A 26,013-nucleotide genomic window follows, 5' to 3' on the forward strand; every position below is an offset into this window, starting at 1 on the left:
GGCACCGGCATCCCCACCAGCAGCACCTGAGAAGCCACAGGGGGACACCAGCCAGGGGTAAAGCCATCCCCATGGGACAAGGTGAGCTCTCTGCCCATGCAGATGCCGTCCCAACCCATCGGGCTTTCCAGGTGGAGCTGGCTGTGTTTCACAAAGCCCTGCTGGATCTCTGCCCGACCCCACTGCCGCAGCTTCCGCAGCCTCCGCCTCCAGAGGTTTTAGGGTTTTAGGGTTGTGGCTCTCGGTGCAGGGCTGCAGCCCGGGGTCTGGGGGCAGAAAGCAAGAATCAGCAGGGCTGGAGGATTTCAGACAGGCAACGCCGCCGCCAGCCCTGCTGCCTCCTGCTAATTTTGTATCCATCGCAAGGAGGTGATCAAGTTTTCTGTGATTTTCCCTCTTTTCTCAGCTCCCGCTGCCTATTGTTCCCGGCTCCGCTATCCCCAGCTGCTTACATAAAGCAGCACGCGGCTTGCCGAGGCACAATAGCGAGCGTCTCAGCCACCCAAGGTCACCGGCTCTCACTTGTGCTCCCAAGCGCCGGCTCCGACAAGCATTTTCTCCCAGAGACGTTTTTATTGCGCTCCGTGCAAGAGGCTGGGGGAAATCACGCCACTGCCCTTGCGCCAGCCCAGGTGCCCCGGTGATGAGGGGTCGGATCCTGCCCTGGGTGCTGAGCCCTTGGTTTTGGAGCCACTTTGGGTTTCCCTCCTTGCTGCTGCCCCAAGATGGGGCTGAGAGGCAGCAAAGCCCATCCCTGCCCCTCCACCTCGCCATTAAATGGGAAAGGATGGAGGGGGAGGAAAGAAAGAGTTTGTTTCCCAGATCCCTTCCCCATGCAGATCTCAGTGCGGACCAGATACACAAAGCTCTCCGTGGCTTTCTGCTGCTTTTCCTCTTGGCGATCCGAGCTGGTGCCTATTTTTTTTTTTTTTGCCCCAGTGAGGAGCTGGGAGAGGGCAAAACCCGAGGCTGAACCCAGCCACAGAGGAGCTGCTCCTGGGGAGCATCCCTGGACCCATTCGGGTGATAAAATGGGTGATCTACATGGGCAGTGACCGGCCTGGGGCTCCTGGTCCAGGGATGCTCCGGGTCCAGGATGCTTCAGATCCAGGATGCTCCGGATCCAGGGATGCTCCCGGTTCAGGGATGCTCCGGATCCAGGGATGCTCCGGATCCAGGGGTTTTCCAGACCCAAGGATGCTCCGGATCCAGGATGCTCGAGACCCAGAGATGCTCTCGGTCCAGGGATGCTCCCGGCGGAGCAGCTGCGGGAGGCGGCACCGGGGAGGGGACGGCGGCGGGGCCCGGCCCCATTCCCCGCCTCGCCGCCACAAAACGGCAGCCGGGAGCGGCTCGGCTCCACACGCCCCCCGCCAGCCGCGCCGAACCGGGCCGTCCCCGAGCCGCATCACCCAGGGCACCGAACCGAGCCGTGCGGGGCCGGGAGGGATGTAGCAGCCATCAGCACCGCGGAGAGCGGCGGAGCCGAGCCGAGCCGTGCCGAGCCGTGCCGGGGCCATGGCCAGCGTGCAGCAGGGCGAGAAGCAGCTCTTCGAGAAGTTCTGGCGAGGCACCTTCAAAGCCGTGGCCACGCCGCGCCCCGAGAGCATCATCGTGGCCAGCATCACCGCCCGCAAGCCGCTGCCCAGGTAAGGGCTCGGGGACCCACCCCCGGCTCAGCACCACCACCGGTCTCTTCCCCAGTCCCTGCTGGTGCCCCCCTTCTGCCACCCCCGAGGGTCTCGCTTAGGGGCTGGGGACCCAAGGGAGCGCCGTGCACAGGGCTGGGGGACCCTGGCTCTCTGTCTCCCCCCCCACTGGCTGGGCACCCCGTCCCCTGGCTGATGCACGCTCGGGAAACTTTGACTGCCTCTGAGCAGGGGGCTGGAAAGCTCTGGCTGGGCTATGGGGGGGAAAAGCGGGGGGTCACCAGGCACAAAGTGGGGTCACCCCCAGCCCCACCGTGCAGCCCCCAGGGCGTGCGTCCCACTGGCTTTGTCCCTGCAGCACCCGGACCCCGCGGGAAGGTGACACGGGGGGGAGCACCCCTGGGGACAGGGAAGGGCAATGTTGTCCCCCCCTCCCCCCCCCAGGACAAGTTGCCCAGGGGCTGTGGCCACCCCTGTGCGCAGCCCCTGCCTTGCCAGATGCTCAGCTGGGGCCAAAACCCGCAGAAAAAGGCAAGGGGGGGCAGCGGTGCCCACCCGGTACCCACCGGGCCATCGGATGCGCCAGGACCCGTGCGGCTTCTTCACGACAGCGCCTTCCCAGCCTCGGAGCATCCGAATTTATTTTGTTGGCTGCCTCGATGTTGGTTAAAGCCATCCTCTCGGTGTTGTTTTCCCAAGGGAGTGAGCGAGGCTTCTGCCTCCTGGGGCTGCTGCTGCTCCCCGCCTCGTCAGTCGGGTTGGGAAACTGGGAACCGGCGCTGGGAACTGGGAAAGGCTCAGAGCTGGGCGCCTGCTCTGCACCCCTCATAAAGCCCGCTCTGGTTTTCCTGAAGACTTCACAGCAACACCGATCGCATCGGCCTCGTGGCCCCGAGAGCACGCCGGGCTAATTTAGGAGCAAATCCCCTAAAGCTGCGCGGCACCGGGGGCAGGTGGGGAGGCCAGGTAGCCCAGCAAGGTGCTGCGCTGACCAGCTGGCTTTCTGTTTGCTCCCGCACTTGACAGCGGTGGGGCAGCAGGGTTTTCCCCTCGCAGAAGGGGATTTTCCTCCTTCCAGCTGGCCCCGCTGCCCCCCTGGGAGGCTCCGTGCCCAGCTGGCTCCCCGTGAGCCCCCCAAAACGGAGCACGGTGCTGCCCCATCCCTCACCGCCGCTCCCGGAGATAAATCCCCTTCCATCTTAATTCCCATCAAGCTCCCTGGGAGGTTCAGCGGGTTAAAGCCCTGCTAAAACCACGTTTCATCCCCGGAACAAAGGAATACATTAATCCTGCCCATGCCCAGCCGGGGGCTGCCCGTGCCCCCGGGGGGGCTCCTGCCAAGTCAAGGGGTTCCCGAGCGCTTCATGGCGCGGAAGGGGAAAAAATCGAGGCGGTCGCTTCCCATCTTCACTTTCTTCTCGTCCGACTCTTTTTTTTCACTTATTTTTTTAAGAAGGCTGTGGGTGGCTATTTGTTATTTTGGTGCCGGAGCCGAATTACCAGGCGAGCAGCCTGCAGCTGCTGCAGCGCGGCCGGGAAATGCAGAGGGGGGCACCGAGGGGCTCGGGGCTGTCACCCGCCCGCTGTCACCCCCCGGTCACCCCGGGGACTTCACCCTGGGGCAGGTAACGGCGTTGCGGGGGGATACGGGGGGGCCGAGGCTGTGTCCGTGCCTGCCAGATGGCCTAAGTGGGTCACACCAGGGCAGCGCAGGGATTTGCGCTTTAACCCCCAGTCCCCCAGGACGTGCCGCGTGTGGCGGGCAGGGAGGGGGGGTCACTGCGTTTTGGGGGGGGCCGAGCACAGTTTTGCTGCCTGGTTTGCCATCGCCGGTGAGTTTGGGGTTGGGATGGGGCGCCAGCTCTCTCCCATCCCAACCTGCAGCGTTTCGGCAGCCCCCAGCACGCCGGTCGGTCCCCGAGCATCGGCACCAGGGCGTGCTGCTTGTGGGGGGGACGGACCCAGCTTGCGGCCCCCCCTGGCTCTGCTAATCCCCTCCTTGTCCGCCGGGCATCTGCTCCGCGGGGAGAGGCAGCAGGGCCTGGCTGCCATCTGCTCCTTCCCGCTCCCAACGAGCCGCAGCGCTAATGAGCCCGTGGCCCCGGCCCAACGGGGGGAGCGGGGCTTGAAAAGAAAAGTGGAGGGGGGGGGGAAGAGAAGAAAAGCCCCCCCCCCCCCAGTCCTCGGGGGTGCTATCAATAGGGAGGCTTTGTCTGCCCCTGCCCTCCAGCTCCAGCTGGACGGCGGCGGCAGCGCTAATTAGGCAGCTCGGGGGCTGCTGGGGGGAGCCCGGGGCGAAGGCTGCGAGGACAGAGCCGGGGATGCTCGCGGGACCCACGGTGCCTTCCTCCTCCTTCTCCTCCTCCTCCTCCTTCCCCATGGCCCCGTCCACCTGCCTCCGCTGGGCCGCTGCCGGGCTCGTGTCCAACGGGGAAAAGTTCGTCAGAGAATATTTGCTGGGCTCTGGCGGCTGCCAGACGTCCCCCAAAGGCTGCATCTGCACGCCCAGGGGTCTCGCAGGGCTCTGGAGGATGAAGCCAAGGTTAGAGATGCTGCAGGGCCCCCAAAACCCCAGCGCGGCAGGGGAGCTGCGGAAACCTGGGGAAAACACTCCTTGTGTTCCTGCTCCCCTCCTGGGAATCAGAGATGCGCCCGAAAAACTGGCTTGAGCCCATCTTGGCTTGGCGTGCGTGGGGTCCCCCTGGGGACACCTTGGAAAAGGGGGCTCATAAAGCCTGCAGGGAGTTTTCCTCCCTCCCTCGAGGTCTGGGTAATAAAAATGTGGGGCTGTGGGTCCCAGCACTGCCACCTCAGGGGGCTGAAGCCTTCATCCCCCTCGCCTCTCCCTGTCTCGCAGCCAGGCCTTTCTTTAGGTCCATTTTTCTATAAAATGAACTTATCAAACACGCTCCCCGCATCAGCAAAATGAAATCATTTCGTGCATGACCGCCCTTCCCTTTTCTCTTTATTTCCACCTTTTCTTCCAGCGGCCGCTGAAACCTCTTTGTCACTGCAAAGCCTGAAGCAGGGCGTTAAATCCCACCCGCATTTTTGGCTGGGTTTGGCACCGGGGCTTTGCCGCAGCTTCCAGCCCAGGAAGGGACAGGGAAGGTGCTGGGCGTTGGTGGCACGGTCAGCGGGGCTCTGCCCGGTGCCGCCACTGGCAGCAGAGGCCACGCAGCCTCCCTTCTGCAGGAGGCTCGGGGCTGGCTCCTCTGTCAGCTGAGGGAGCCGGGATTGTAAAAATAGCAATTTTTTTTTTTTTTTTGCAAGTGACGGGAGCGCCTTCCCTGCCATTGCAGCGGGGACTGCAGGGAGGGCTTAAAAAAAAAGCTAAAAGTGGGAATGAACTCGGTTGAAAGGGGGAAAGGAGTGGGGGGATGTGCTGGGGACCCCGTGCTGCTCTTGCCCTTTCCCAGGGAGCCAGCCCTGTAGCTGGCCGGATGCTAGCAGGATGGCAGAATTGGGCTGAAATATGCCTCTTTTGGGGCAGAAGGCGCTCAGGCGGGCGTTTCAAGGCTGAGCTGGGTCCCTGAGCCCCCAGCCTGTGGTTGGGGCTAATTGCTTCACTGATGACTCGTTTAACGCTCCGTGTTTAATTGATGTCTCTCCATTAATGAGACAAGACCAGGTGGCTGCAGCCGGCCCAGCTCTGGGGGGTCTCCCAGTGTGCTCCCAGTGGGTGCTTGGGTGGGCAGCAGGACCGAGGTGCTCAGCAGGGTGCTGCTCCTCCAGGATTGCTCTGCTCTGCTTGCTGCCCCCCTTCCCACTTTGTTCCCGGGGCCAGAGGAAGCCCAAGCGAGCAGATAGGGGCCACAAACACCGCTGTGATGCTCGATCCCAAATCCCAAGGATAGGAACAGGGGCTTGGTTGGTGCACACCTCATCTGCATGTGCGAGTGGCTGGAAGTGCTCAGGAACCCAAGGGCCACGATGAGAAAATGGATATTGGCCAACACTGAATGCCAGCAGAGCATCGCCCCAGCATAGCAGGGCAGCGCTGGGGCCGCTGGTTTGAGGTTTTGGGGGTTTGGGGGCTTTTTGGGGTTTTTGGCTTTGCCTGGGTGTGCTTGAATGCGGCACTTCGCGTGCGATAGGAGAGGACCGGGGCAGGAGGCTGGGATTTCAGCTACGCTGCTGTCAGGATGAAGAATCGGCTACTGCCCAGCGAGAGAAATATTTTTGCGTTAAGAGAGATTTCACAGCTAAAGACCCCCCGCTGCATTAATCTGCGGGTCAGCTGGAGCCGAGGGGTGGCTGCCTGTGAGAGCGGTGCCCCCAACACGACGTGACCTACATGTGCCGTACCGTGGCCCGCAGCGTCTGGGGAGGTAGGGCTGTGCTCAAGCTGCCCTGCTGAGGCTGTTGGTTTTACACCAGCAACCTTTATTTTCAGCTGCCCGTGTTGTATTTGCCTTCTTCCAAGCCCCTGTTTGTCACGTGAAGAGCAGGGGACGGGGCTCACCTCGCCATTCATGGTGGAGAGGCAGCGAAGCCGGAGTTCTGCTTGCCCTCCCTGCTGCTCTGCTATTGATTTGGCCTCAGCTCCCTTCACCGTGCTTTGATTTCTTTCAATTAGGCTCTGAGTGAAGCCCCTGCGGCGTTCAATAGGGCCGGTCCCAGCACGTCAGGATGGTCCAGCTGGGGATGCTCGGGGCACCCCACCACGAGCACCCCTCCGCGTCTGACATCCCGTGTCCCACCGGGATGACCCCACGGCTCTGAGGCTGCTCCTTGTCCCCTCTTTTAGCCATGGGGGAGCTGAACCCAACCTGAGCATCCTTCGCCTTCAACCCCTCGCCGAGGTGCCCCTTTCCCCTCGGTGGCTGTCACCTCCTCGGGGACGTCCCTGGCCGAGCCGCTGCTGGGGGTCATGTTGGTCCCGGCACGCTAATGGGCAGAGCGCTTCTTTGTGGAGCAGGTAGAGAGCAGAAACCCCTGCACTCCATCTCCAGCTGCAATTGCTGAAGCCAAGGCGATGCGGCTGGTGGTAACAGGATGGTAACACCGCCTGGATTTGTATTGAATGCTGCTTCCAAGGGTCTGTAATTTTCATCAGCGCCACACGACTTTTTATAGAACAGAAAAATGTGAGAGCGCTTAATGAGCTGTAATTCTGGAGAGCTTCTGCCTTGATTGGGACTAATTATTTTCTTTATAAAAATAATTAACAACCCACGCAACCCGCAGAGTGAAAGGCATGTGGCATTAATTAAACCGTGCGGGGTTTCCAGCGCACCTTTATCCAGCACGCCCCGGCCACGCGGCTGCCTTGCGCCGCATGAAGCCAGGCTCAGCACCAGGGTGCACAAAGTCGAGGGACAGTGTGGGGACAGGGGCACAACGAGGCCACCCCCAGCCCAAATCTCCCCTCCTTTTCCAGCACCGTGCGATCCCGGGACGAGCCCCAGGTGACTGCCGACAGGGAGCGCGTGCGCCCATGTGCTCAGCCACGCGCTGACATAGCGGGTAATTGTTAACGAGACTAATTCCCCTATTTTCCTGGAGGTGTTCTGGGAAGTAATGAATATATTTGCATAATCTTGATTTTGTTTGTGAATAATTCTGGATTATCCAAATGTGGATAACACGGGGGCTTTGCTGTTCTAGGCTGCCTTTCAGCCGAGGATAGCAGAGCATTTTACAAATGTTAGTTCAGCCCCACAAATCCCGGCAAGCAATAAAATTATTATTACACCCAATTAAAGATGGGTGTGCTGAGCAGGGAAATGATTCTCTCCAGCCACGGGGCCAGGAGCCGGCTGCCTCCTCCAGACCTTCCCCCTAGGGAGCAGCAAACCCATAAATATCCTCCCCTTGCTCTTCCCTGCTGATTTAAAACCATGTGCAGGGTTGCAGGGAGGAGGAGGTGGCTGGGGACAAGACCTGGGAGCGGAGATGGAGGGATTTTTCCTGGCTTGGCCCCAAAAGCAGCCCTTGGTGGCATGGGCACGCCAACCTTGACCTCCTGAGCGGAGGCAAGGCCCCATCTTCCCTCCTAGAAACCCTCTTTAAAAAAATACTCCCTGCCACCCATCTCCAGGCAGCTGGCGAGAGTGCCGAGGTGTTTCCCACAGCACCGGGGGGGTTTGGGGAAAGGAGGGCTGGAGCCACACCAAACCCACCCAGCCATGAAGCTGCGCTGCCCACGCGTCCCCGTACGGGGACATCCGCTCCGTGCAGCCCTGTGTAGCCCAGGGTGTCACAGTGGGGTGGATATTAGAGAGAAAAGTCCCAAGTGGGGGACACTCAGGGGACCCCATCTCAGGGGTGGTTTATTTACGGGGTCTGAGTGTCCCCGTCCCCATCCTGGAGGAGAAAGCTGGCCATCGCCTCCATCCGCTGTCCCCACCAACCTGAGCTGCTCCCTGGGCGGGTGGATGCTGTGCAGGCAGGTTGGGTTTTGGAGTTATCGGACGGGTTTTCCATTATTTTTCCAGTGGGAATTAAAAAAAAAAATAAAAAAAGGGCAAAGAAATAGAGAGGGATTGCTGCTGCTCTGGGGGAGCTTCTCCAGCTGGATCTCCCCATCCTCTCCTCCTGCCAACGTGCCCTGTGCCTGATCCGTGCTCAAAGCAATCTCCCATCGCTCCTGGAAGCTGTGTGCTCACAACCCGCTCTTCGATTAAAAGTTAACGAGCTATGTTATTGGCAAATAAACTATTTATCTCGCCGCCGTTCGCACTGCCAAATGGAGCAGGGCTTCAGACAGGGGGAACTGGCGCGTTGTGACGAGCGCCCGCGGCCCTACCCGGCGCTGCACGTGGGATGGGACCTGGCTGCAGTGCCATTGCCATCACCTTTCCAGGCGTGGGGACCCGGAGGGTGTTTGCCTAAGGAGGGGGATTTGAGAATAGGAAAGGCACGGGGCTGTCCAGCCCCTGGGGAGGAGCGCATGCAGCTGTGGGGACCCTCACGAGGATGGCTCACGGCAGCATCGCTTCTGTCCCTGGAGCACCTGGCACCGACCCCGCCACCAGCAGGGACGCGCCTCTGTTTTTAGGCAGCCATGCATGGCAAATCAGCTGCTGGAAAATAAAGAGCTGAGCTGCTCTTTTTTTTTGGCCCGGGGTGTGATGAGAGGAGGTCGTGAAGCGTTTCTGGAGGGCAAGAAGCAAAAGGAGCCACCGCCGTGTTCGGGCTTGCAGCAGGACGCGGGCATCACAGGAGGGGGAACGAGGCGTGGTGGCGAAAATTGGATGAAAAACATCTATTAGAGAGTGGTATTTCTCTTCTGTGCTTAAACTGCATCAAGAAAAAAACCACGCGCTTTTCTGCAGCTGGCGCCTCTGCTGATGCACGGGAAAATAGTGGAGAGAAGATTAAAATGGAACTGGCTTGGAATCTGTGCAATCAGGGAAAATATCTCGGTGATTTGCTATTATAATTTTCAATAACAAACTGCAGGGCTCCTGCCGCACTAATAATAACAGTCTGAATGAGGTGGGGAAGGAACCTGCCGTGGGGTGCTTGTGTGTCTGTGTTTGTGGAAGGCACTTTACAATCTCCCCCATCTCCTAATTTTGAAGAGGTATTTTTAGTGCGTATTTTAAAGGGATTTATGTAAACACATCTGCTGGAGTTTGGGCTTGGAAATGTCTTTACAACCTTCCTCTTTCCCCCCTCCCTCTCCTGGGACGAAGGAATGATTCCGCAATTTTCTTTTTCAATCAGCTGAGAAGAGACAGAAAGTGGGAGAGAAAATAAAAGGGTAATTTCGCCGGCACAGAAAAACCTCCTCTGCCTGAAGTGGTGCGGAGCAGCCGAGGCGCCGGGCAGAGGCGATGTGCTGGGTCCCACCGCCGTGGCTGCGGGCGCTTCTCACTCTTCCTGGGGCCACGGGTGCCCGTGTCCTTTCACGGGCTGATGTCCCTCAGCAAGGCATCCATCATCGGCTCTGCCGGTGAAATATTTGCAACTATTAGGCTTCATCAGAGATGCTTTAACCTTCTGAGCTTTCATGGCTCCAGTCGGCTGGAGCTGCGCCTGCTTTCACACCGGGGGCTGCCAAGGTGATGGGAATGCGGAGCCAGTTGGGGCTGAAAAGGGCAAGGTAGCGAAGTGCTGATATTGGTTTTCCCAAATATTCTGTCTTGAGCTCAGAAGTGCCCTTGGAGTGGATCTGCCAAGCGTGGCCAGTGCTGGAGGCCTCCAAAGCGCTCATGCACACAGACAGATCCCTGCAGCACCGGGCTGGGCATCCAGCACCCAATCCCCCTGTGCCTCTAGAAGTAAAATAAATCTTAAAAAAAAAAAAAAAAAAAAAGGCCTGGTGGGCATGATCCAGCCCCATTGTGCCTGTTCTGCTGCTTGCACAGCTGCTGGGAAGGGCGGAGGGGCCTTGGACTGGCCCCGAGGGCTGGGGATGCTGGAGCTGGTCCCGCGGAGGCGAGGGATGCTGCTGCTGCTGCCGCCCTGGCAATGGGGTCCCGCAGCTGAAAGGTCATGAGGAAGGCACCGTTCCAGCTTTTTCTCTCCTCCAGAGAGAAAGGAGAGAAGGAGAAAGGCTGCTTGATGAAAGCTTTGTGGCAGGAGATGGCTGGGGGACGCGGGAGCCCGGGGACAGGGGAGGGGGCTGCGTCACCGAGTGCCACGGTCCATGGCCTGATGAGACAGCATGTGGCCATGGCACTGAGCTCTGTGATGGAGATGTGGTGATGGTTTGTGAGAGAGCTCTGCTCCCTGAGGCTGCAAATACCCTCTGCCTTTGCCTCGCCCTCTGCGAAAGGCCAGCAGCCACCTCTCCACGCTGCCATAGCCCGGCTGCCAGCCCGAGCCCCGTTCTCCAAGTGGCTGCAGCATTTTATGGTGGTTTCCCCTTCACATTAACAATATCAAAATGCAGCCTGGTTGGGAAAAGCAGTGAAGTGCTTGGGCTGGTGGGAGAGGCGAGCACCCAGGCAGAGCCCTGCGTGCCCTCTGCTCCCCTCGCACCCACCAAAAAACTGGCAAAAATTGCCCCCAAAATCTTCCTGGACCAGAGACTGCTGCAAAGGGAAGGGATGTCCCCTGCACAGAGGAAGCCTGTGCTTCCAGTCACATTGCTTGCGTGTCCTTGCTGCCCTCCTGGGGCTGCCTCCAGCAAACTAAGCTCTTTTTCCCCAAAAAAAACCTCCATAGAGGCTTTCTCCTTCCTGCAGGGGAAGGTGTGACAGTCCTCCCTCTAAGGCTGCGGAGGTCTTTCACACCAAACTGCAAGAGCTTTTATGCCAGGCATGAAAGACACGAAAGGCTACAAAGTATATATATACACTTACATATATATTTATATTCGATCAATGTCCGTGGAGCTGAACGCGCAGGGATTACCAGCCGGTTTAGCGTGTTAGTGACTCTCAGCTTTCACCGGAGGAGAACATTTGGTTGAATCAAAGCCAGCCTTTGATGGGATTGGAGAATAATTATTTCCATCGATAATTACTTCCAAGCCCAGAAGAAATGGTATGTGGTGTGTTGCAGGACAGCAGCAGCCCTTGTTCGCCTCCAGGCCAAAATGTTTTAACCCCGGGACCTGAAAATGCCATTAGTGGGATCAGGGACCAGGATGGGGGACATCACCCACTGTACCCGGGGACAGCCCCCACCTCTGCTCCCGGAGCTGCTCCAGCCCTGGCTTTGCACAGGTCATTAATTTGGGGACGTTTTTAATGGATCCTAATGATTGAGCCTCAGAAGGCTGCTCTTAAAAGGGGTTCGGAAAAGGCCACAAGCTAATTAGCTCACGCAAAGAAAGCAATTAACCATGTAGCTTCCCGGATGGTTACAAACCACATAGATGTTGGGAAGAGACCGGGGGATTTATTACAGTTAGAGTAATAGATTTTAAAGCCAGAGAGACCATCACATCAGCACCACCTCCTGCATGTCCTGGGCTGGAAATATTTGCCCCAGCTTCCCCCCGTTGAACCCTAGTGCTTATGTTTGGCTAAGGCACATCCCTAAAATGTTCAGACATAAAAAATGTGCGCCGAGAAAGAGGAAGCTATTAGGGAAGGTGGGGTTTGGCTGACAGCACAAGTGGAAATAGGGGTGACCTCTCTTCTGCAGCTGCTCCTGGGCCAACTGCAGCCCCCAAAATTGCTTTGTGCATGACAGGGGCAGGCAGAAGGACATTGCCAGGGGCTGCATGCTTCTAGCCAAGGCTAGCCAGGGCTAACGTGCTCCTTCACCGTGGCATTGCTCTTTAGACACCCTCCTGGGCCCATTGAACCCCCCAGATGTGCACACCCTAGCCCTTCATCCCATGTGCAGCGGCTGTGACAGTCTCTGCAGCCTGCCCTGGACACCCTGACACTTGCTTTATTTATTTGAATAATACTTTGGATGACACCAAAACCACGGTGTTCTCAGTGCCCCCTCCAGGTGTGGTTTATGGCTTTGCATCAGTCCTTCTGTTTGAAAAAAATGTCTGCAGGGTTCTGCTTGCATGGGTTCCCCAGGGCTTGTGTAGGCACCTGCAAGGCTAAGGTGGTTCCCCTTGGCTCTGATGGGCTGCCCCAGTGCCTCCAGTTTGGGCTTTCAGCAGGACCAGCTGTGCTGCTGGCCCAGCACCTTGTTTGTAGGTGTGGGGAGGGAGCTTTGCTTCCACCTGGGTGCTGATGAGGGGGATGCTTTGGGGGAAGAGGATATGCAGGAAGGGACTGGCCATGCAACAGCAGATTTGGGGATGGTGTTTGAAATGCAAAAGTTTTTTTTTTTTTTTTTTACCCCTTTGTTTTCCTGGGATTTTCACTCCCCTGTTTTTTTCCTTCCTTACTGCTCTTTCTGTCTCGGTACCCTGTAGTGGGCCACTCAGCTGCCTGCCATACCCTGCAGAGGACAGACATCCCGAGAAGCCAAGCGGCTGTGTGTCCAAGGAGGCCTCCACCACTAACGGCTGGGCGAGAGGGAAGGAGAGGCGCAGCCATGCCCGCCACAGGTCCCGCAGGTAGGGGACGGGGCCACCCCAAAAGGGACGGGGGTGTCAGCAGAGGAAACACCTGAGAGTATATAGTCATCCTCATCCCAGCTGGGGTCTGTGAAAGCTGTGGGTGGGTTGGGTGGCCATGTGAGCTGTAGTTCCATAAAACCCAGTGTCCGCACTTCCCTTTTGCTCCACATCTTGCTCATGCAGCCCCTTGCAGACAGCCCAGGTGACCTGCCAGCATCCCATGTGCAATGGGGCCTGCAGGGTTCCCCCAGCTGGGGATCACCTCAGCAGTTCCCACCTCCCCATGCCCACATCAGACTAGCTGCATTGCCCTCATTAGGGCACGACTTTGTTATCAGCTCATCATTTGCCCCTGACTACTTGTGAGGGGAAAAAATGAATGAAACCTTCAAAGCGAAGCAGCTGGGGTCTCAGAGCTGCCTGCTGAACCGTCTCTGGGATTAAAGCTTCTCCATTTGGTTAAAGATGCTGGAAAGAAAGAGAAAGCAAGCACATTTCCTATCTTCAGATTGCAGGCTAACCGGAACAATAATCTAAAGTGTATTTTTAATTAGACTCTGATTACAATCACAGAAGAACAATTAAAGTTGGATCAGCCCAGGGATAAGTCTTCCACTTCAAAGACAAAAGAATTCATCTCGGGAGCAGGAGGAGGGCTCTGCAGGAGTTGCCTGTGGCTCAGGAGCACAGGCTGGAGGTTTCTCCAAGCTCTGGTTTGGCCATGGCAGGGCTTGATTGAGAAAGAGGCTGTGATGTGCTCCTGCTTGCTGGGGAGCCCAAATCTGTGTTGTCCCTACGTTCTGCTATCTCACTAGGGCAACTGAGGTCCTCTCCTGCATAGAAATGGTCTCAGTGGGGTCTGGGATGAAGCCTCTGCTCACCCCCTCACCAGGACAGCTCTCTTCCCTCAGAGTCCCTGGTACGCTTGTCTGTGCCCGGTCAGACACTGGGAAGAGGTCTTCCAGCTCCTTGTCTCCGTGCCTGCCCTGCAAAGTGATGTTTGTGACCTGCTGCCTCTGGCTGGCAGCAGGGCCAGCTCCCGGTGGGCTTGGCACTGAGCTGCAGCCCTTCAGGTGGCTTCACTGGGACCACCAATGTGCTGTCCCTGTCACCTGAGAGGACAACATGCCAGGATGCTTGCTCTGCCATAGGACTAATATTCACAATAATGTCCTTTCCTTCGTTCTGTCTGCAGCAAATACTCAGCTCTTCACGTTTTCCAAACACGAGGCCACACTCACGTCCCCACAGGTGGCTCCTCCTGCCAATGGGATGAACAGTGGGGAAACTGAGGCAGAGACCAAGTGCCCTTCTTTCTATCAGTCTGCCTTTTTTTGGGGTTGCTATCCCCCAGACACTTCATATTTTCAGTCCAGTGCTCTTAATTAATTTAACTGTGGATTTTACTTTTCGCTGAAACATGAGATGATTCAGTGTCATGTGTTTAAAAAGAAATTAGTTCACAATTTTTTAAGGTTTAACAGCTGTGCAAGATATACATAGCTTACTAAATTACCATAGCATCTCAATAAATATATATTTTTCTAATCAATTGCTGTTTAACATATGTCATGTCTTTTACTACTGTTAGATGCATCTGACTGCAATAATTATTATATGCAAATTAAATGCCAATTAATTATTTAAAGCATATTTACAAAGAGCAACAAAACCTATAAATCTGTTATGGACTCATTAACCTCAGCAAACACATCTTAAATAATCAGCTGGCACTGTATTCACGTACAGTGGCTGTCTCATTACATCTCCATTAAATCCATGCAGGAGACACTTAATTTAAAGTGTGACCAAATTATTCATTAGAGGGTAATTAGGTGCTCACCTGCACCCCTGATCTGCTATGAAGAGTGATCCCTCTGCCCTGTCTGTCCCTCTGGTGGGGACAGTGGCATATGGAAGGGAGCAGCCCCAAGCGAAATGATTCAGATGGTGCATTTATTTATTAATTTTAAAATATTTTGTTTTCCCCCCCTCTTCAGCCCCTCGTGCAATGGGGAGCGCGCACCGCCGCCAGCCCGGGGGAAGAAGAAGAAGAAGAAGTCTGGCCGCAAGAAGCGCCGGAGGTGAGGGCATGAGCCTGGGCTGTGGCATGTGGGGATGAGGGGACTGGCGGCCCTCGCTGCATGAGGGGAGAAAACGGATGCAAAATGGAAGTGTGAGGGGCTGAAGGCTCGGGGCCCGTTGGCAGGCCCCACGAGGCACCGCCATTTTCTCGCCCTCCCCTCACACCGGGCTGGGGCTCAGCCCAAAACCCCCCAGGCCCTGAGCCTGGGGACGACGTGGGCCGGGAAGGTCCCGGAGGGGTGAGGGGGCCATGCAGCCCCTGACACCCCTTTGCCCCCCCAGGTCTCCCTCCTACAGCCCCTCCCCTGTGAAGAAGAAGAAGAAGAAGAGCTCCAAGAAACGAAAAAGAAACAGGTATTTCTCCTTTGGAAATGTCACGGCTGGCTGTCGGCTGTGCAGGGGTGTGCTGGGTTTGGAGGGGGCATCTGGGCAGGAGGTGGGAGACGTTACTGCCCTCCCACAGCTCGTAGTCATTCGTGATGGTGTCCATCGAGGCAGCAGGGCCCCACCAGAAGGTGAGATGGCAGTTGGGGTGGCTTGTTGAACTGTCAGGGTGGCAGAGAAGACAGATGGATGGACAGACAGACAGGCAGATGAGCCAGGTCAAAGCAAGGCCCACACAGCCCCCACCAGCTCCGTAATCTTGCTGTCAAACTTCACATGGCTCCTGTCCCCTGTGCCACCAGCAGTTTTGGCGCTTGGAGCTGGCACCAGTTCCTTTCCCCTTTCCATCAACCTACAGAAAATGGCAGTATCTGAACCAGCGAGAGGCTCCGGCCAGCTCCCCATGCCCACATCTCAGCCCCTTCCCTCCCCAGGCACCAGGAGCCATCAGATTTGCCCTTCCCAGCCCACAGCCATCTCCCAGCTGTGCTGGCAAGGGAGAGAGCTCACCTCACATTGCTTGAAGTCATGGGACTGCCTCCACCTTCCCTCTTCTGTAGTCCATTTTTAATTTAAAAAGCATGATGAAAATTTAAAATTGCAAGTATTTTACCATTTTCCCTCAACTGTTAAATCAATATTTGCAGAGAACAGTGGATGCCATCTCCCTTGGAAAGTTCATGTATTTATAATTTATTGAATCAAAGCGAGAAGCTACCAAAAGTGGCTAACAGGGTGAAAAGCAGAGCATGTTTCTTAAAGAGAAAGGCAGGGAGAAGAAGACACAAGGAGATAGAAATCCCTTTAAAATAATTCCTTTCCAAGAAGAGATTCTTATGCTCTTTTATGGATACCACTTTCTGATAGCTGTCTTGGGTCAGATGCTCTTTGGCTTTCCACCTGTAGTACCCATTTGTGCTCCCTACAAGCTGATGATAAGCTATATCTGGTTCCAAAAAGCGGCATGATCAACCATTGAGCAGTAGTGACTGATGGAGATCATTTCCAAACACCTGGTAACACGTCAGCTACAGATCCCAATTGCCACGGGTAATCTCATGGCCCCTCTAGGCAGAACTTCAGGCCATGTCCTCTGGGATGTTGGACTAGAAGCTCAGATGGGCCATCAGGCTGTGTAGTAGACTGGGGTCAGGCCTCACTGCAAAGTGACCTCCATGCTCCCAGGGTTTTCTTTGAGGACCACCAGCATGATGGCTCCTGTGTCATCCCAGGGATGCTCCAGGAGGGAAGACTTGTCATGATGCTGGTTTGGCTGTGAACTTGCTCTGAGGTTATTATGCAGAAAGGACTCCTCCTTTGACTGCTACATGGTCCTCCATACAGAAAACCTGGGACTGGACTCACTTCTATCTCTTCAAGCTAATTGCAGTGCAAGACTGCGGAGGCAATACTAGCGAAAAGGGAACCACCAGGGACATGGGAGGTGCTCAGTCTATAGATGGGCCTTACCATATTGTCTCTGATTCAGATTTCCACTTCTGTTAAACCCTGTATTCAATGTAAATATTTGTCTTGCAGGTTATCCTCAAAGAAGAGAAGACACAGGTAAGAGTTGAACAAGCATGGGTGGTTCCTTAGAAATAATAGTTTAACGGTCTTCTCAGGATCTCACAAGGTTGATATTCACTGGGTGGGGGCAGAAGACACTTCTGTCTCCTGGTGAAAACCCCTTGGCTTCCTCATTCTCTGTGGATCTGGGGCTGCCCTTGTCCTATTCAGCTTTGTTTTCCTCAGATCCCATAGGGATCAGATCTCCAGCCCAACCTATGCAGCCAAGCATGTAACTGGAAAGGGCATCTTGGTTAAACCTAGCCCCAGCAACAATCATCAATGTCGTATCTTTCCTGCATCTTGAGCCTTCATTTCTTTTATGGTTTCATCTGCATCTCCAAGTAGTGTCCATCTTTGAAACACTCAGACTCAGTGCCTTTCCAGTTGTGTACTTTAAGAATGCTCCTGATCCCAGTACATGCATGTACTATTCCAGTTCTCTATGGGAAAGCCAGCAGGACAGCTGATCCCACTAGGGATTCTTTTTTGTCCATGTGCTAGCTTTGTTAGTAGGAACTCAGACCCCCTGTGCTGAGAGAGAATCATTCATCCCTTTAATTTTTTATTGCACGCTTTTGGGCAATTTAGCTGTAACATTGTGTGTGATTGTGTGGCTCTTTATCAGAACAGAAATCTCTGAATTAATTAGCCATTTCTTATTTAGTTCTTCAAGCCCCAAAAGTAAGAGAAAGGAAGAAAGAAAACACAAAAAACAGTAAGTAGTGGTTCGTGGTATTCCCTGTCCTGCTTCTGCAGAGCTGCAGGGCTAGGAAGCGTTTGGTGTGGTGGGTCCCCAGGAGCTAAGGCTGGCTGCAGAGCCCTGAGCAACTCTCTGGATTATTTTGTAGGTAAAACCAGTGATTCTGGTTTTGCTGAAATAGGGAAGGGTTTGTAGAGGCTGGAGATCTTTTCTCTCTCATTTGTGCCACCTGATTCAGTACTTCCTCATGGGAGCAGAAAGCAATGGGGAATAGGGAAGAGAAGGGGTTGTTTAGAGGTGATAGAGAGTGCCAAAATCTGGAGCTGAGGTTCCTATCCGCTCTGGTATGTGCGTAAGACAAGGATTGTGCTTTTCTTATGGGGCAGACAATCAAGGAGTATGGCATGAAACGTGGCTCCTTAGGGCCAGGAGGAGGGCCTGTAAGCATTCTGTTTTTAATTTCCTTCTAAGTCTTCCCCTGGGAATTGCAACTTGTGGTATCTCACCTGCTTTCAGAGCAAGGAAACAGCTCTGGGGCTGAAGCTGTTTACTCTTAGGCAGGAAGTGGACAGAAGGACAACAACCCCTAGCACCACTAATGTTACTTTGGTACCCATTGGGACTGAAGAGATTGGGAATCCAAGAGGAACACTACATGCCATGCTGCATCCACAGGCCAGCTGTGTTGCAATGCAGAACACCCATCTCCTTTTCTCTATATTTCTGCTTATTCAGTGGTGCACTCACCATTTTTTCCTCAAACTAAGCTGCTACACACTCAGAAGTCTCATAGATTGTTGGTAAAACCAAGGCTTCCTAGATTACTGATTTACTGAAAGAAGGCATCTCCCATATGCAGGGTAGTGTTGGCCAATGTGCAGTAGCCTAGCAGTGTGGTTAACACAAAGGTTGGATGCCTTCCTGGAGTGCACTGACCAAGGGGAATGGGAAGAGCTCATTCCTTCCTGGTTTATCCCCAAAGAGCTGCTAGAATTGCTCTTTGGGGATAAACCTGCCAGGGCTCTCCAGCCCCCATCCTTCAGCTCACAAATCAGAACTGAGTCACTCCTGGTTTCTGCAAACCTCCCCATTGCTCCCAGGGATGGATCAGAGAGATCCCGTGAGCCAACTCAGATCAGGATTTTTTGTACCATCATCCTGCTTTGGCTTGTCTTTGTGTTGAGCAACTGGTTATCTAAACCACATGGGACCAGTTCATCCTTCCTACAGAAAGAGAAAACTCTTAAACTGGAGGAACTGGTGCAGAAGGTGAAGAGAAAATGGGGATTTCCACATAAATCCACTGTGTGAGGGAGAGATGTTCAGTATTCCTGACTTCATCTGTGCAGAAAGAAGGAAGAAAGATCCCAAAATGTTTTTTTTTGTTGTTGTTGTTTTTTTTTTTAAATAGAATCATAGGGTGTAAAAAGCATCAGAGGAAACAGCCAAGTGGAGTTCAAGCAGTTGCCCTGGCGGCTGCCCTTTTGTCTTAGGGGAGATGCTCTTCTCAAGCAATTGATTTGCTAAGTTTTCATGGTGCCAGACTGCTAAATGCTGTCCAGTCAGCTATATTAGCAGTGTCAAGGACTGGTGCAGCGTGGCCGTGAAAGCAGACTGTTCCCATCAGCTAACCCCTCGTTAGCTTTGCCTGCTGGCACAGCAACGCCTGGCTGAGCAGATGGCTGCACTACCAGACCTAAAATACCTGCTGTGATGGGCACTGAGCATGATGAGGAGGAATAGGCACTGAAGGTGACAGAGCCTGCCACCCACATCATCCTGCTCTCCGTGTGCAGGGCTCAAGCTTTTGGCAAGGGCAACAACAGCCCTGCAGTAATGGGGCCAGGTAAGCCATCAGTAATGACCCAAATGGAGCAGCAGGACAGTGAACCTGGGTCTGTGTGCACATTTTGCTGGTCCCTGTGGCCCTGTAAAGAAAGGGGGCAGCGTGACTGGACACCTATGAGAAGCCAGGTAAAAGGGTCCTGTACCCGCAATAGGGCAGGCTGCAGTTAGGGAAGCTGTCCTTCATGTTTATACAGCAATCATAGCATCCTATAGGACTAGCCAGACCCTCCCACCTTGAGAAGGTGGGGAAGGCTGTCTGATACTAAGTGCACTGTATTATTTGGAACCTGGCCTCTTGCATCTGCTGTTTAGAAAGGAGCCTGCACTACAGAGAGGGGCACAGCAAGAAAGGGGAGGGTTTGAGCTTTGCAATGGGTTGCCCAGAGGGACTGTGCTCCCACATCAAGGCTTAGCAATGGGAACGTCCTGGGCAGTTCCCTGGCTGTCAGGGCAGCCTGCAGGATGAAGGGAGAGTAGCTGACAGTTCTTTAAGGTCTTCTTTAAGGTCTTGAAAGCAGAAAGGATTGGTGCTGTCTGCTGTGTTCCTGCGTGCTAGTCCATAGATCTTCCTCCAGCAGGCCATAGAGGCAACCTAATAGCTTGTAGTTAAAATGCTACTGTAGATCTCAGTAAGAAGGCTTGCCTGAATGTCAGCATAGCTGTGAAGGGATGGAGAATTTCTCATGCCTTGGTGTACTGCACCATGTCTCACGCACCAATCTCTTTGGCTTAAAGTGCAACTCTTGTTTCTGATTTAAATGACTTCAGCCTCCACCTGCTGCCTCTTGCAGCCCCCAGTCTGCTGTCTAATGGTGGTTTTCCTCTCTGCCTTCTTAAAGCTCTCGTGGGCGCACCCGGAAAGCTCATCGCCATCGTCACCGCCACTCTCGCTCAGAGAGTTCTGACTCCTACTCCCCGAGCTGCCGAAGCAGGTAACGTGACCGCTCGCTGAGCTCAGGGCTGTGATTGCAACAGCTCGTCTGATCCATGAGCTCTGCACAGAGCCGTGTCCCGTTCTGCTGGGACACCATGGGTTGAGCTGCTTGTGCTCTTGGCCATAAAAGAGAGGGTTTTGGCTTGAGGAGCAGTGGCTTCAGCTTCTCAGTCCAGCATTCACTTCTAATCCCCATAGCTGATGCTCAGCCAGTGACAGCTGATTTCAGCCCTGTCTGCCTTCCCCAGCCCAAGGGCTTTGTGCTTCTGATGTCCTAGGCAAGCCGTTAAACTTGTTCTTAGCAATGGAAATGTATTTGCCAATGGCATCTGTGTCCACTGTCTTTGACCTGATTAAAATCTCTGTCCTGTGGATGACAGATGCATCCTGAGGCCAGCTGAGTGGATGCTGGTGCTAGGGCCACATCACTGCGATAGCAAGTTGCATAGTTTATGCACATGAATTTGATATGTGTTCTTTGAAAGCACCTGACTTGATGGGCAAACCACCCCCTCTCTCCCCCTCCATTCCTAATTACTGAGAATTTTCTCACGAAAATTTGATGATGATCAGTGCAGGGAGGAATGCAACCTGTAATAGGTGGGATGTTCATGCAAGCGCAGAGTGTCTTCTCTTGGAGGTGTATTGACAAAGGGACATCCAAGCTGCTTGGAAGCACAGGTTGTCTTGAACCACCATAAAATTATGAATTGGAGCTGAAATTTGAGGTTAAGGTCCAAAATCAACCCCAGGTTTCCTGGATGCTAAATATATATATTAAAAAAAAGGAGAAAAGCAAAATGTTCCTTTTCTGTCCATCATGACTCCACAGAGAAGTCATATGGAAGATTTTCTCCCACGTGCAGTGGCTCAGCACAAAGCTGTCAAGGGTTTGTGTGGAGCTGGCAATGGGCACCACTGCAATACCGAGGAGTAACGGTTTGGTTCTCCATGTCTTCTGGAGGCACAGAGCCAGGTCTCGGGAGGAAGGGCGTAAAACACGGCGAAGATGCTCCCAGCACCATTCAAAGGTCACAGCAAAGCGAAGCTCCTCTGCAGAGGTTCAGGCCAACCCAAAAGCCAGCCAAACCCTCCCACTCTACAGCTTCCTGTCTCCCAAGGAAGTAGTAAGTATTACACACTATGCTGCTTTGCTTGAACTAGCCACGGGAATCTGGGCAAGAAATATGCTATAAAATTTTTATAACTCAATTATAGTGATGTTAGACAAAGTTGGTTAAAATGGTATTATTTATTAATGGTGCTGTTTTCCAATGTATTTAAAGTCGTTCCTTCCTTCAGCACTTTCACATCAAGGGTGGGGTTGGAGAGGGGAAAAACTTGCCAAGACTTTAGCTTATGAATAATGAATTGAGGACATTTAACAAAGAAAAAGTGGCCTCCAGCAATGATATTTTACAGGGATGTGTTTATTGTGCAGTCTTTGCTCATCTGAATGTGAACTTAATTCACTGGTCTTCATGTCCGAAAGTTTAGTCCTTCAGGGGAAGAAAGGGAATCAAACATATATAAAAGAAACATTTACATTTAATGAGTTGGTGATTATTGGCAGGGGATGTTATCTGACCATCAGGGTCCTCCTAGGATCACTGTTGCTCTGGACTGACAAGCCCAAGGGCCAAATTCAGAGCTTATGAGCAGCTCTCATTGATGCTAATGGGAACTGCATGTGCAGCCAAGGGGAAAGTCAGGCTCAGTGCCTTGGGATGTTTTTCCATATACATGGAAAGAGATGATATAATACATGCCATAGAACTGAGGGAGCAAACAATGGAGAGAAATTAATATTAGATACTGATTGATGTGAAATCTTGATTTCCATGGCACATTTCCCCTTTGTTCCTAGTAGCTGGAAAGCAGAGGTGTGATGCCCTTTGATCAGTGTTAGTGTCTGATAGGCATTCAGGAGAGAGAAAGTGCTACATAAGACTCAAGGTATTGCAGAAACTTGTATTTGTGTATGGATGTGTAATGTTAGCAGTGTCTTGAGTACGTAGACCTCCAAGCCCCAAAGTGTTATGTAATGGGGAACTGATTTTTCTCCTTTTATAGCTAGTGCTCAAATGCAAATACTCAGTAGTTATACCAGGTGTGAGGTGGGTAGTCCCAGCAAGAGGAGACGCTTTATCCGCTCACCTGCACAGGTAGCATTCCAATCAAAATACGCAGATCATACATGGATGTGGACAGGCACAAGTTGTCTTTCAGAATTAATTATGTTATATACATCTACTGAGTATGTAGTACACGTGAGTCACTGCTTATAAAGCCATATAAGGCAGAGCAAGAACAGAACGTGAGCACCATACTTAGGTGCGTGTCTACGTGTGCACACATGAAAAGAAAGAATAACAAACAGAAGCTTTCATTGCTACAAGCCTGGGGTGTTGCCCTGGGTCAACTTAGGAAGGTCAGAATGAGTTCGCAGCTCCTTTCAAAAACCAGCCAGCCAAAGACTGCATCTCGTCACCAGGGTTTTGCTGGTGGTGTTCAAGCTGCATACTTTACATGCATATTTCAGGTGTAGGTCTGTTTTTTAATTGGTACGAGGTTTCCTTTCTCTGAAGCCAGGCTTCATGAGTCCTGTGAGGCCAATTGCCAACTGTTTTGCTCCCAGAGCAAGAGTAAACTCTAATTTAAAATTGTAAGAACCTTTAAAATTAGCTAAACTCAAGCATGCTGTGCTCTGCTTTCCACTTGCCTCATTTGGGGTAAATGAGCATGCAAGTCGCAGGGCAGGGGTTTCAGTCTTATATCAGTTTTATAATCAGTTTTATAGTTACAGATGCAGGTAATGGATGCAGAGCAAAAGTCATCAGGCTGTTGCTGTGTTCTTTCTAGCTAGGGTTAATAATATAGGCAAATATTTCAGTGACAAAAAGGTGTCAATACCTTTATTACACAATCCACTAGTGTCCTCTCTGTTCCCAGAAAGAAGTACACTCTGTTGGGACATTGTTTAAGCACTTGTTTAAATTGAAGCCCCTGGTTGAGTGCTGCCCCTGATTTTTTTCTAGATAAGGTCATTAAATATCATGTATTCAAAACTGGCAAGGGAAAAATGGGATGGAAACTTTTAGCCTTCTCTATTAATGCCTATACACAAGTGTTGTATGGCTCTCCTTTTTGTGAGGTCAAGGGTTGCTCTATAAAGGAGCTTAGTTCTGTCAATCTACATTGAGAGAGGTCTGGATTCGTGATGCTCAGCTGTCTGCTCTTGCAGAAAATGTTTTTGTGGAAAAATCCAGAATTTGGGTTAAAAAAAAATGCCAAGTTTCAGTGGGAGTTGTTATATCACACTCCCTGCGCTTTCTTCTGGCCTAAGCTTCCAAACCAAACCATCGTTACATGGGGAGATGCATCGTGGTATCTCAAAAGGAAAGAGATTTTTTTGGTAGGATCTTGACATGCAGAGAAAACCCAGACAGACAATACACAAACTTCCTTGAGGTAATGCTATAGCATTTCCAAATCCAAAGGTTTTTTAAAGCCAGTTTTTATTCTATTTTCTTTTTCTGCTGACAAGTTGAAGCACTGTGTGGTAAATTTTGCCTCCACACATTGTTTTACTTTTCTATTGGAATGGCCACATCTAACTCAGTTTACCTTTAATTATGAGGGCGAAAGCACACAAAGAGTGCCCTGCCCATGCACCTACCTTGCTTCTTTCCCTCTTGCCTTTATGTGCAAGCTGATGCATGCATGCATATGCACACACACAGAAACACCCCAGAGTTCCCTGCTACTTCTGAGCAATGAAGTTCCTAGCTTCTCACTCTAATTTTTCCCTTTAATCACATGCAGCCACAACAGATACCTGTTGAGAAATAGGGCTGTGGCTCTGTGCCTCAGCGTGCTGAGAAACTGTGGGTAATATGCAGCACCTCTTAGCAGCCCCCCTAACCTGCTGCAGACACTTATTCTACAGCAACACAGCTGTATTACATGCCCTCGTGCTTTTGGTTGAGCAGTGCAATATAAATACCTGCAGGGTGCAATTTTAATTGCCTTTGTTGTACCTGATGAAGATAGCTGCACTCTGCATGTACTTTCCCTGCCAGCTCCTTTACTTTCACTGAAGCTCATTTACAGTGTCACAAATTAACATAGGCTTGACCCAAATTTTCAACGAGGCTCAGTGGGGTACAGTTGTTGCAAGTAGTGCTGTTTGTCTTTGTGCTAGCGGGTCTGCAGGAAGGTACAAGCGGGGAAATACTGCACAGGGGCTGGGACGCTGCGTGCAGGAGGGCTCAGGGAGTCTTGTAGCAGACTTGCAGGCTGCCTCACTCTTGCTTTTTTTTTTTTTCTTTTTTTCTAGCCTGGGATTTTGTTTATATAGGAAAAGCTATTCTTTTCACTGCTGCACGCTGTGCTTCTGAGAACAAACAGGGCCCTTAAAGAGCTGAAAGGCAAAGCCTCCCCTCAATATGGAAGGTGCTCCCTTTGCTGTTCCATTTTTCCCCCTCCCAGCCAGAGGACTGAAGTTACGCTGATTATTGCCTGAAAATTTTGCAGCTCAGTGCTCAGTTGGAGGCAGGGGTGCGTGCAGCCACGGGAGGACCAAGCAATACCCCAAAGCAGCTGTCCCGACACAAACCGTCACCCCAAAGCCATTCCAGCCTGGCCCGGAGCTGAGCTGCAGACCCTCCGGCCTGTGTCACACCACGCTGGCTGCACCCTGGTGGGCAGACAAGATTTTTCGTTGGCTTTTCAGCTGGGGCATCTCCCCTGGGTGAAGGGCAGCCCCATGTCCCCGCTGGTCCCGAAGGGGACCATCTCCAGGGAGGCTCGCAGCCCCTCGCAGCAGGTGCTGCATCGTGCGCCGGCAGCTGTCTGCCGGCCCTCGCGGGGAGCAGGGGTCACTGACGCAAGCTTTTTGTTCCTTTCATTAGTGTAACGCACAGAAAGAGGGAGGGAGGGGAGACGTTACACAACCCTGAAAGAGAAATTAACTCTGCTTTGAAATGAGTTGCAAAACAAGAGAACGAGACCCAAGAAAGAAACCCTCTGGCTATGAGTGAGGCTGTGCCACGCTGCTCATTGATGGGCCTCGGTCCCCTTATGGCTGAGAAAATTTATAGCCCTATCTCTCCTCGGGGCTGTTTGAAGCACAGTAAATGGACTTGTTCAATTTAATTGGAAGACGAGTGGTGATTGTATTTTTGTAACCTATTAGTCTGCACTGCCTCTTGATCTATGAGCACACTTGAAATTACCTTCTGAAGTACGAGTGAGGGCCTCGTTTCTGCTCACACCTCCATCTTGATTAAATAATGATATGAAACAAACAAAAAAAACCCACACCCCCAAACAATAAGTGTATATCTTAGGTTTTCTTGAGGGCAGCAGCAGGTCCCCTGCTGAAAGAAGCAAAGTTCACTGAGATTATTTAATTACTTACTGGGGGGGAGGGAGGGGAAGCCAAATGTTCACACAGAGAAAATTAGATTCATGAAAGACCAGGCTCTTTCAAGAAACCTAGAAAAATAAAAAAGCCATTAGAATTCAGTTGAACTCTGCGCAGTGTTTTCAGATGCGGCTCCTGGTGTCCATTTTGTGTGGCCTTTGTGCCTTTCACAAACAGGAAAATGGAACCAGGAGCAAAGCCAAGGCCGTCAGATGGGGAAGTTGTCTCTGAGCAGAGAAGTCGAGCACCTTGAGGCCTGTCCTGGCTCCTGGTGCAGGACAGAAATCCCAGGCCGGGCCTTCCAGCCCTCACAAGGACTGCAGGCTCTATGATTTAATTATATCCACGTGTTGCCTCTTCCCAGAGTGCTGCTACTGCAGCAGCGGAGCTACAGAGGAGCTTGTTGAGTGCTCAGTTTTTTGCTAGATTTAGTGATGTGCTGACAACAGGTGTCACTTTGAAGGTAGATTTCAGCAAAGGCAA

The 26,013-nt window shown here is 52.8% G+C and overlaps 1 protein-coding gene across 1 annotated transcript in view; it reads left to right on the top strand.

Moving 5' to 3' along the window:
* Positions 1-1,518: 1,518 nt before the first annotated feature.
* The window catches only part of SRRM4 (serine/arginine repetitive matrix 4), a 33,017-nt gene continuing 8,522 nt past the window's right edge, over positions 1,519-26,013 (top strand). The window contains exons 1-8 of the mRNA XM_035556796.1: positions 1,519-1,649; positions 12,433-12,576; positions 14,580-14,663; positions 14,947-15,018; positions 16,588-16,614; positions 17,285-17,335; positions 20,008-20,100; positions 21,067-21,229. Of these exons, the coding sequence (XP_035412689.1) occupies positions 1,519-1,649; positions 12,433-12,576; positions 14,580-14,663; positions 14,947-15,018; positions 16,588-16,614; positions 17,285-17,335; positions 20,008-20,100; positions 21,067-21,229 (765 nt within the window). The remainder of the gene's footprint in view (positions 1,650-12,432; positions 12,577-14,579; positions 14,664-14,946; positions 15,019-16,587; positions 16,615-17,284; positions 17,336-20,007; positions 20,101-21,066; positions 21,230-26,013) is intronic.

Source organism: Cygnus atratus, chromosome 17, assembly GCF_013377495.2.
Source record: "Cygnus atratus isolate AKBS03 ecotype Queensland, Australia chromosome 17, CAtr_DNAZoo_HiC_assembly, whole genome shotgun sequence".
In the NCBI taxonomy this organism is placed as follows: Eukaryota; Metazoa; Chordata; class Aves; order Anseriformes; family Anatidae; genus Cygnus; species Cygnus atratus.